Source organism: Echiichthys vipera (genome assembly GCF_963691815.1).
Source record: "Echiichthys vipera genome assembly, chromosome: 9".
Lineage (NCBI taxonomy): Eukaryota > Metazoa > Chordata > Actinopteri > Perciformes > Trachinidae > Echiichthys > Echiichthys vipera.
Window position 1 is genome coordinate 11,065,592 of NC_139834.1, and position 12,102 is coordinate 11,077,693.

At 43.0% G+C, this 12,102-nt stretch overlaps 1 protein-coding gene across 1 annotated transcript; it reads right to left on the reverse strand.

Moving 5' to 3' along the window:
* Positions 1–3,322: 3,322 nt before the first annotated feature.
* map3k12 (mitogen-activated protein kinase kinase kinase 12) lies at positions 3,323–10,896 on the reverse strand (the record flags this gene model as incomplete). The annotated part of the gene is made up of 13 exons (XM_083919259.1): positions 3,323–3,478; positions 4,341–4,638; positions 4,815–4,882; positions 4,977–5,697; positions 5,805–5,939; positions 6,026–6,142; positions 6,364–6,473; positions 6,673–6,781; positions 6,991–7,149; positions 7,373–7,531; positions 7,631–7,822; positions 7,913–8,096; positions 10,434–10,896. 13 exons carry the CDS (start codon positions 10,894–10,896, stop codon positions 3,323–3,325), a joined length of 2,871 nt encoding a protein of 956 aa, XP_083775385.1.
* Between the last annotated feature and the right edge of the window lie 1,206 nt (positions 10,897–12,102).

Consider the following 12,102-nt stretch of genomic DNA (forward strand, 5'->3'; position numbering starts at 1 on the left):
TCATATATGTAGTGAAGACTTTAAAGGAATTTAATAAATAGTATCAAGTATATTTTGTGGCAAACCATGGATATCTCATACATCCTCAACCCAGCAGCACAGAAGATCTCCACAGTTTCAAGATCGGCTTCACCAGTTCAGTATCCGACCAAATGTCTCTGTTATGGCGTTGAATAATAGACAGAAACATTTGTGTGTAATTAACGCAGGAATTCTTGAGTTATGGCCAAATGTGTTTTGTGAGGTCACAGAGACCTTGACCCCTAAAATTAAATTAGCTCATCCTTGAGTACAAGTACATTCAGGTGTTCCCAAGATATCGCATTCAGAAGAATGGGACAGACGGACGAACAACCTGAAACATTTTGCCTCCATCCACGGCTGTCACCAATGGCAGGGCATAAAAAAATCTGTTTTTGAAAACAGCCTTTAAAGATAAGTATTGTGAAATTCCATACATTAGAATACACTACAGCAGGATGGGGTAAAATACCCAGTTGATTACTTACATTAAAACATTGATTTTTTTGATTTACATGTTTTTCGGAAATTTTGTTTAAATATGCAAACGAAGCATTATCTAATGTTAACTTTTGGTGAATTTAAGTGACTAAGTAGTAGAATAAACACCTGAATGTGTATTTTAGTTTTCATTCAGCTAGTCTGAAAGAGCACACAGGTGTGAAATTTGTTAAGAAAGTTAAGAAATGAAACTGGAACAGTTTGGTCATGTTTAAAGTCACTGAAAATAATAAATAAAAAGAATAATTCAGCTGTCTTATGTGAGGCAGCAGCACAACTGTAGGGACGACATCTTTTTAAACAAACATCACACTTTTGTTTTTTAACCAATACATTATTTATTGTTGCTCATAATATTTTGCTTTCGATATAATTCCTATGTTACAGGTACAATGTGCAATGCTGTATAAAAACAAAACATTTCTATTTAAACCCAAAGGATACTTACTGTTCTACTAGTAACCACCACAGAGAAGTGCTCGATTCCTTATCTGGCTACTCTCGCAGTTATCTTAAAGGGTAAAACGGACAGTTGAGGTTCTTAAGAAGCTTATGAACATCATGAACTACAGGAGTCCTTTTGGTTCTTTACTGAAAGGAGAACTCCACCGATTTTACACATCAGCATTTAAAAAGTTCAGGCTCCATATAAAGTCTGGAAAGTTTGGAAAATGCTTGATTTGAACCGTTGTTTTTTGAAGGTGAGGAATATGCTTGAAAAATGCTTCATTTAAGTTGAATCTACACAATGAATTATGTAAATCAATATTTAATATTTCAAATAAAATCATCCTGTCATCTCGTTTGCTGTCGCTTGTGGAGCTAAATTGACATTGGCGCCGAGATGAAGAGGGGGCGTTTGTCCCTTCCATGGCGTCATGAGGGCGGCCATTTCCGTCCTTGGACCTTTCACAATTACATTTATAGTAACCATTTAGATGTGAGGATAAATGCTTCTAGTGGAAATGTTTGGTTTAGGTACCTTGAAAGTGCTTAAAACATGCTTGAATTTTGCCCTTAAAAAGCTGTAGGAAACTGCCTCTTGTGATGTCATGTGAGTCAGCACCAGTCGGGTCTGAAGGCTATAATTTTGAAAATGAAAAACTGGAGGAGTTTAAAAAGAAGCCAGTTCACCAGATCTCCAGTAGACTGCTCCTCATCTCTACTTGAGGCTACAGTAGCTGCTGCTAGCATAGCACAAACCAAATCTTCGGCACGATTGTTGTCAGTTAAGTTTCATTGTGGGTAACGCAGGTGCTAAGGTTGTCAAACGTATCAATATGTTTTTTCGATACCACGTGTTTAAAACGATACAATCAATTATACATTCAACATCTATTAAAAAACAACACCACACATACACATGTAGCATGGACCGTGACCTGCACTTTTCGAGACACCATAGCCACTGCTGGAGTTGGAGATGTACGGAGAAACAACAGAACTGGAAAATCCTCCTGCTTCCCTGAAGTGACCAACACTTAGCCTTCCCCAGAAGTTATTACAAGGAGTCGAAAAGCACATGGTGCATTCAGGTGCACCTTGTAAACTCTGAGATACTCAAACTGTTGTTGTAAGGTACCCATGCCATCTAAAAAGTGACCTTTTCTGTACCAGTTTTGTTTTTTAATACTTGCATTGTATCTTGACAACCTTGCGTCTGCGGAGTAAAGACAAGTTATGCTGCATTGAATTTTACCTTGTTTTCTTAAACTGTTCATCGTGAGTGTGATAATGTTATAGGAGTGCTGTGCTAAATCGGAGGAGTACTCCTTTACTTAAGCACCAGCACCAGTGTTTGGTGCTTACATAGTACCTTGGTTAATAATGCTAGTGTATGTAATTTCGATGAACACATACCACTAATAAAACAATCAAAAAGCCAACAATTTCAGAAACTGGTGGAGCAACACCGGTATACATACGACAACAAAGTGCATTTTGAGTGAACCCAAAGGTCTCCCATCCTATCACAAATTTGATAAGCTTAATAAAAAACCTCAATCATGTCTTACATGTCTTTGAAACTCAGTAGTAGAAGGGTTAAAAAAAAAGAATTACCTACTGAGAATCCTAATTATGCATCATGATCGACATCTTGGTGAGGTTTTCATTCCATTTTTTTTTTCTCGAGTGCTGACATTTATTAAAACAAAACAAAATAACTTAAGTAATACTTTCAGGAATAAAAAAGTGTAAACTTTCACAAAATATAAAACTGACACATTCGAACCATAAATTATAAACATGTAGTCATGCATTTGTTCACGGGGCTGCATACCGTTTAGTCTTACATTTTTATCTTACAAATAAAATAAAGTTAGATATTTCTCATGTGGTATGTAATGGATATTTACATTATTATTCATTAGTATCTGATGCATTAGTGTGTGGAGTACCCTAGAGGATTCTCCCAGTGAGGATTAGAGTGTTTAAAGGACAACGAGTGTGGGATCTTGTGCGTGCGTGTGCGTCTGTGGAAGGGTTTTTGCTGAACTGGAGCAGTGGCTAAGGTTACCTTGGTAACTATTTTTCCTAAAACAAAAACCCTACTGAACTTAAATGACATTTATCTGATGTCACAAGCTGCCAAAATATTTGATGTCAGGTTATGACAAATGTCCTATGTCATCTGATGTAGGTTTGCCAGCCAACAAACTTATGAGACACCATAAGTCAACTTGTCATAGTCTGAGTGGTGTAGTAGGTGTGATCCCTCATGACAACAGTAATGTACTGCACTGACAGATTGGTGTACGCCTGTGATGGTAGCTGGAGGTCTCTGCTAGCATCCAGTGATCTATGGAGGTCCTGTATGGGGCGCCTGTGGAGACCCCTGATAGGGCTGTGATGGGGACACCCATGCTCCAGCACTGGGGGGACGGCTAGGCTCTCCGCTGCCTGACTGATCCAGCTCAGCACTGTCGCAGTCAGAGTCATCGCACAGGGCCCGACTCTAAAGACAGAGGGAGCAGGACAACAATGTCATGCATGACCTACAGCAGACATTAGATCCTTTACTTTAGTATTACTGTAGTACCTCGACAACAATGTAAAAACAGTAGAGGTCATGAATTTAATATCCTAATTACACAGTTGCTGGAAAACCTTGAAAAAACTTGAATTTTAATGCCAAGTCTACTTACTTTACTTCTTCACCGTTCTGTAGAAAGCTGTCATAAAACGTATGTTTGGTTGTTTATAGCACAATAAGAGCTAGTTAGATGTGACAAAGAAGTGCAAAAATCAGTATACTGTATGTACTGTATGTACTGTATACAAAGGTGTAATTTACCAAAGCTGTAATGCCCTGAAAAAGCTTGAAAATTCACCTTGAAATGCTTGAAAAGTGCTTAAATTTGACTTTGGAAAAAGTGTAGGAACCCTGTTCTTAAGTATTGTCAGCAAAATGTACATGCCCCATTTATTTGAATGTAAGCAATGGAAATAAAAAGTAATAAGTGTGACACTATATAATAAGTCCCCTGAAATAAATAAAAGTGGTCCTTTGAGAGTCTTTTTAGTCTTTTAGGTTTTTATAAAGCAGAGTATTTTTTAAATAAAAACCTATTTATTGATGTATTGATTCATTCATATATTACAATTTACATTTAATCTTTAACAATGCTTTGTATTTAGAGTTAAAAGTCAAATGTTTTTCTCTGAAGTGGACGATGACATAAAATTGACATAGTCAAGTGCAAGTACCTTAAATATTCAATATAAGTACTTGTTACTTTTGACCACAGTTAATCTACCACCTGACACAAAGTGACACAAACTGACTTCTGCGATCCTCTATGGTGGAGCTGATTTACCTCATTAGGATTCTGCCCGACGTCCAGCTGAGCTTTGGCCTGTCCCAGCGCTCCGTCTCTCTCCGACAGACCATCGGAAGCCTGCGCAGGATCAGTGTTGTCCGCCGGGATCTCCGACCCCTGAGAGAGGAGGTCGTCGCTGCGGTCGTCCAACCTGTCGTCTGTGTTGGTGCTGACCACGTCGGGTGTGCCGCTGTGCGAGTGGTCAGTAGTGTGGCCCTCCTCGCCGTCTGAGACCGACAGGTTCTCTGAGCTGAAGGTGGACACCGACTGGCACTTGGTAATGCTGGTCGGACGTCTGGAGAAATGAAAAAGAAAACAGCAACAATACAACAGAATTAATGATTTTTTTTTTAAAAAAGACATGCAATTAGAAATAATTCTTTGTTCTCTGAATAAATCCGCAACTCTGTCAGCGAGCAGAAAGATGGTTAGAGAGAATTTTCCAGTGACGAAGGACAGCAAGTTACTCACCGTCTCCTTGGTAACTCAACCTCACTGTCAACTTCACCCTCCTCCTCTTCTGATGACACTCCACGCCTCTGTAGGCAGAGACAGGAAAGATGCACAAGTGAAAATGATCAAAGTGTTACCAGAGGAATACCGAGGAGCATGAACAGATATCCGTCTCTGTACCTGTTTGCGTGTGATAGCTGCCCTGTACAGAATGGCTGAAGGAGTTAGGTGCTGACTCCCAATTCCCCCTGAAGCACCACGGGGCAACCTCACAGCACTGGCTCCCTCCTCTTTATCCTCCCCGTCATGAGGCAGACGTGGAGATCCCAGGGACCCCCGCCCTGCTGCCGCCCCCCTCCCGCATGGTGAGTCTGGGCTGCTGGAGAACGGGAACGACGCAGCATCCTCACTCGGCGTGTCGCTGCGTGGAGGGGTTTCTGTGAGATCATCTAGACCTGCTGCCCCAGCCTCAGATCCCCCTAACCCTGCAGAGGCACTGAGGCTCCCCCCTCTCTCCAGCCCGCCCACTGAGGGCTCCCCTTTCTGACCTTCTGCCTCTAGCGTGGTGCAGATGAGGTCAGGGCTGGAGGAGGATAGCTGCCTCTGCTGCTGCTCGTGGCTGAGGCCCCGCAGAGCTGCAGAGGGCTCCAGGAGCTGCTTAGAGGTGTTAGTGGTTGAACTGTTAGCCTGGGCAGTTGAGTCCTTATTCGGGGAGGACTGATTTGCCTTAAGTCCAGCCAGGTCCCCACTGCTGCCCTTCCCGGACTTGCGATGTCGGGTCTTTACCCTCCGAGACCGGCTGGGAGAAGTAGAGCTTCTGTTGGGGCAGGCTGGGATAGTGACTTGCATCACAGAGGAATCCATTTTGGGAATGATTACCTCAGACTTGAGGATGTCTGGCCTGAAAGAGTAGGAGGGATTAGTCAACAACTGCAATCCACAAGCCTAATGAATATTCATTACAGTATTAATCTTTTATCAAATAACGACTCAAATGAGAAATCACACCTCTTTCCAGAGGGCAGTTTCTGTGGGACATTTCTCTTCTTGATCAGCTTGTCCATGGAGTTAGAGGAGCTGCTCTGCCTGGAGCTGTGATGCTTAAACAAACCTGGATACTTTTTATCCAAAGACTGCTCTCTCCTGGAAACAGTCACCAAAGTGTAAATGCCTTGTGGCTTTTTAATTTGTGAAGAATGTATACCCTGTGTTTATGGATCTATCTTTACCTCTGTAACTCTTTCTCTTTGAGCTCCAGCTGCAGCATGACAGCGCTGAGCTCCATGTAAAGGTTGTTAGCCCTCTCCAGTTTCCTCTCATAGTGCTCGCGAATGTCCAAAGCATGCCTGAGAAGAAAAGAGGCTGCTGATGTCATCGGGCATCCGCATGAGAGACTCCAAAACCTCCACAATAGACGTGCGCTCAAAGCACTTATTTAATCCACATGGACGGACAAAGGAATGACACTGGGAAATAGGACAGAGTGAAAAGTGGCCTGATACATGTATAGTAAGCCAACATAGTAAATCAACAAATCTTAAAGAGGTCTCAAAGTAAAAAAACAGACCTGAGCTCCTCTCTGCGTCGGTTGATCAGTTCCTCATCGAGGCGGTGAATACAAGTACCCTCAGATTTAATCTTCTCAAAGTGCTGTTTCACCTCTTCTCGCCATTCAGCCTGGTGATAGCACATTTCTGTTTAACTAGCTACATCTCACCAGAGCTTTGAAAAACACTTCTCTTTTGCACTGCAGTTAAAGTCTGATTACTTTGTGTACACCATGTATGTAGTATATCTCAATGTATGATTTGTGTGCCTTATGTTGCAGCTACAGATCTTCCATATTCAGACAGGGACTCAGAAGAGGCAACCATACCTGAGACTTGAAGTACGTCTCTTGGGGAGTGGATAGCACATCAGCTGACGCTATATCCAGATGAAGAAGGATCTGACGGAAAGAGGGCCTATTCCTGGGCTTACAGTTCCTGCAAATCCAAGGCGGGAAAGACAGTTGTGTACATTTGCAATGCACTACAAAATCAATAAAGTCCTTTAACCACAGACAAACACCTCCCAGTGCATCTACTGGCAACTCATTGCTTTTACTACTCGAATCTGCGCCTTTTCTTCCTCTCTTCCCTGCTGTACTCATTATTTTTCTTTTCCTCGTTCTCCATTTCCAGGCCATACTCACCAGCACTGCCTGAGGAGGATCTTGAAGCCGTCAGGGCAGCTCTCAGGTACGGGCAGCTGAAGGCTGTTGTTTCCCACACCCCAGATGATGGCAGAAGAGTCCACATCTTTGTAAGGGACCTCTCCAGTTAGCATCTCCCACAGCACCACTCCAAAGGACCTGAAAGTTTAAGTAAAGCTTTGTCTCATCGAGGTCAAGCTCACACAAAATATCAATAAGTAGAACTTTAAATCCTTCAGAGGAATGCATGAATAAACTCACGGTATTGATACAGCATCTGCTCTCTTACTATAATGCAGCACATTAAAGATAACTGCTAAATTGCTGCACTGAGTCAAGACAAAACCAGCTGATGTATTTGTAAGCTAGAAAAGATGATTACCAGATGTCCACCTTTTCCGACACTGGCTCATTCCGAATGACTTCAGGAGCCATCCAAGCTACCGTGCCGGCGAATGACATCTTGGTGCTCTTGTCACTGAGCTCCTTTGAGGTGCCAAAGTCAGAGATCTTTACCAGGTCATCATGTGTAATCAGCATGCTGCAAAGGGGAGATTACATGTAGTTTTACATGGAAATGATAAGGCACATTCATGAAATACCAGGTCTTAAATTTCTCACGTTGAGTCCGTCGACTTACTTGGGGGACTTGAGGTCTCGATGGATGATTTTGTGGAGGTGCAGGTAGTTCATGCCACCCGCAATGCCCATGGACCAGTCAATCATGAGGGAGGGGGTGATTTTACGACCTGCCCTCAGCACCTCATATAGTTGACCTTGGGCACAGTATTCCATCAAGATGCAGTAACAAGGCGCCTGGGTGCACACGCCCCTAGAAGGGAAGCACAGTATTCAGAACAGCACTAGATATTTATGCAGTTAAATGATACGTGCCCCTGCAGGATACCACAAGTTTCCTCACTTGAAAGTGATGATGTTGGGGTGCTTGAGTTTGCGGAGGTGTTTGATCTCAGTCTCTTTGATGTCCCGCACTTTCTTTACAGCCACGTCTTCTCCGTGGAACTTGCCGAGGAAGACGGCCCCCTGTGCCCCGCTGCCCACCCACTGCAGGTCGGAGATTTCCTCAAAAGGAACCTCCCAGGACTCTATACTCAGACCAACAAGTCCACAAACAGAAACGCAATAAATAAACATGAATGCATGAAGTGTGACACAGAATTAACACAGGTTTGGAAGGCTCTGATTTTTTTCCTGTAGCACCCTTTGAATGATTACTTAATTTATATCCATCACACATTGCAAAGCATCCAAATGTCAATATGCAGTCTTGCCAGTTTGGACAGGGAGGAGTCAGGGGGTTTGCTGAGCAAATGCTAGGTCCATGCTACACATTAGAATGGGCTGGCAGGGCACAATTACATCATACAAAGTGCCTGCCATGTCCAAACAAATGGCATATTGATAACTTATCCAGTAGAGCATTACATTTCTATCCAGAGATAAGAGAGGGAAAAAGAACAATCCAGTCATAGGCTAATCTGTCTGTCATCTGTCATACTGACACTACTTAAACGACTGTGAGAGCACAGTCACTAAAGAGAGAGGAGCTGGGCAGAAGAAAAGAGACAGGCAGATCAATTCTTCATGAGGTCCACTGAAGTGTCGAGATCTCTGGAGAGCTGTTGCAGCGGAGGCAGATGCACATGATGCTTCCCTCTGGCCAGCTGTGAAAACTCAGTGTGGCTGATGACTGTGAATGGAACGGGCTGATGGACCGGTAATCACACTGATGCCACCAGCAGGAAACAGTGGCTATGAAAATAATGTGTGCTAGTGTTGGAAAATAAAGTACATGTACTCTGTACTTCAATTCAGCTTGAGGTACTTGTGTATTTACTTTTACCTGCTTAACATTTCTACTACTACATTTTAGAGGTAAATATTGTAGTTTTTATTCCATTACATTTTTCTGACAGGCGTAGTTACTTTTCAGATTAAGATTTTTCATTTAAAATACATATGATGAGCTTATAAAATACAATGTATTGTTAAGGATTAAACCAGTGACATTTTCTTTTTTTTAAAAAGCAGTGTCTAGTAGGGGAGACCGGTGGCACAGTGGTTGGAGCAGTCGCCCAATGTGAGGAGGCTGAGGGTCCTCAGGGCAGCGGCCGCGGGTTCGACTTCGACTTGCGGCCCTTTGCTGCATGTCTTCCGCTCTCTCTCTCTCACCCCATTTCCTGTCTGTCCTATATCATAAAGGCTTGGAAAAATGCCCTCTAAACTTTTCAAATGGTTCATTTAAAGCATTATTTGAGGCCCAACTATGTCAGATGATCTGCTATTTAACAAAACAACACGTATAAGGAAAAAGTAAACTCTGGGCTGAACATTTCATTGTTTCAATAGTCTTACCTTCAAGGAACTGTGTAACCTGTTTTCACATAAACATTTGCAGTTACCCTGTCTTGTAGCTGTACAAGGGCCCAACTGCTGCTGCAGAAAACATCCCCAAACCATGACATGACATTAAAAAAGTTTATTTTATTTGGGTCTGATGGGAAACATTATGTTTGGCATTGGACTGGGAAAGACTGAACCCAAAGTGTGTAAAGAAGTCAGTTAAATTTGGAGGAGGAAGTGTCAGAGTCCAGATCTAAATCCCATAGAGAATCTCTGGAAAATCCTTGGCAACAAAGTAATGTCTAAGAAACCCACTACAGTTACTGAACTGTGGAAGAGACTGAAGAAGAACAGACCAAGCTCAAACCAGAGCAGTGAGAGAAACTAGTGATGTCCTGTGGGAGCAGATGAGCTGAAGTCATTCAAAGCAAAGGGCCTCTACACTTCCTGTTCCTTTCTGAATCCTATAGCCCGAAGAAAACATTGTTGAAATCTTCTCTTCTGATACAATGGTTACTGTTGTCTTTTGTTTTCACAAAATAAAGGTTATTGTTGAAGTGCCTTGGTTATTTAAAAACACGCTAGTACATCAGTGGTATAGCCACAGCCGATATCCTATCAAATTCTGAACAGTACTAAATAACAATATTTCAGAATAAATCTTTTAATTTTGATCTCCAGTAAATAAAGTCGATAATCTCTCCACCTTTACCAGCTACTTGTGCACTGATGCAAATCTAACTATCTAATGATGTACTATATATACATATAATAATATGTCTGTCACAGGTGCATGTTTTCCTGTAGAATGAGTACTTATAGCTTTGATGCTTTTAGTGCATTTTCACAACAATACATCTGTGCTTTTACACAATTTTAAATGCAGGATTTTTACATGTAATGAAGTATTTTTTTCTCAGATATTTACTTTTTATGTCACAAAGGCAACACAATAGTTTCAAATAGTGACTGAATGAGATGTTTAAGTCACAAAATTCTGACTTTTCTTTGTTCTGTGGTATTTAAACACACAGTAGAAGGTCAGATAGCACGAAAGTGGAACATTTACTGTCACATACCTTCATGGCTATGTTTGTGTTCAGTGGAGTAGGCCTTTCCAATCATGGTCCAGACTGGTTTTAGGCAGCCAAACAGTCCCTCCAAAAAACCTCCACTTCCTGATTGTAGCCGAATGTTCTCCGACTGGCTCCTGACAGCACCAGCCTCTGGACTGTGCCCTGCCTCGGCCCCGCCACCGCACTGGCAGGCCTCATGTTCATGTAGTTTTAGCACGCTGTTGTCAAAGTGGGCTGAGGGTCCATCACTGGGAGTGGGGCTGCTGCCTCCTGGCGCCCCCGGTCCACCGGTGTCGATGGACAGCACGTTACGGAGGACACACTGTGTGGGGGTCAGGTCCGTTTCGGGGGTGCAGGCAGGGGTGTCTCCATCGAGTCTTCGATAGGAAGGTTCTGAGATGGGGGTGCTGAAGCCTGACAGGGAGGGGGAAGGGGCACGGGGCTCATGGATACAGGTCCCACTCATTAGGGGTTTCCCCAACACAGCAGGTCAGGGTGGATGGAGGATGGAAGGATGAGACGTAAGCCTGAAGGAGGGGAATTATGATAAGATGCATTAGTATGATCTATAACCATTAGTATAGCCATAATTCATATTTGTGCTACTGCTTTTCAAGATAAAAAACAAGGTTAGGTTCTTTTTAGCACTGAAGTACTGTATGTGCAGTATGTAGCTGGGTGGAGCTCTCCGGTGCTGAAACGACTACTCCCTTTACTTCTACTGTCGCTTTTGATCTTTGAAGAAGTTTGTATTAACTTTTCTTTTATTCAAGCACAACAGTGGAGTCCTGCTGTGAGTTGGGCATCCAGCCAGTCTCCCAATTTAACTGCTCCATTTCCACAACCAGATGCTGTCTGAATCATGCAGTAAAACGTCTTCTTTGTGCCTATGAATGGGAAAACCAGCCTGCCCAGTGGAGCCATCACCCAGTGGATATGGGCTTTATGAATGAATCCACCAGAGGAGGTTGTGCAGTCCACAAATCCAGTCTGTCACCTGCTCTTTATCTGTCCCTCTGAGCGGGTCGTCTGACAACATCAGCGCAAAAGCTACTCAGCAGTCCCCATATGTTGTGCATCAAATGAAGTGTGTGCATTTGAAGAATATGACGAATGTGTACATCCGTCCGTCCGTGCGTGCGTGCGTGCTTCTGTGTGTGTGAGAGTGTGAGAGGACAGAGAGAGAGAGAGAGCGCGCACATGTACCCAATTCTCATATCTTACACCAGCTCCATTTCTTGTACTGCACCACTGCATGAAGGAGCCACGACTGAACGGAATGAAAGCGTGAAAAAACGGACGATCAACAACCACCGGGGGCCTGTGCAAAGGAGCAGTGGACACGCTCACGCACAAACACGCACACACACAAACACACACTGACACACACACACACACACACACACACACACACACACACACACACACACACACACACACACACACACACACACACACACACACACACACAGATCAATCTTTAAATAACCGAGGATGTGATGATGACACTCAGCAGCATCATAACCGACGTGCATGAATTGCAAGCCTACTATGGTCCATGCCAAGCGAAACTGCCGCAGCGTCTCAACATGTACCCAACGTTGGCATCAACACATATATTTCGTAATGTGGGTTTTCTCTCTGCACAAATATGATTTTTCTAGCGTTCATC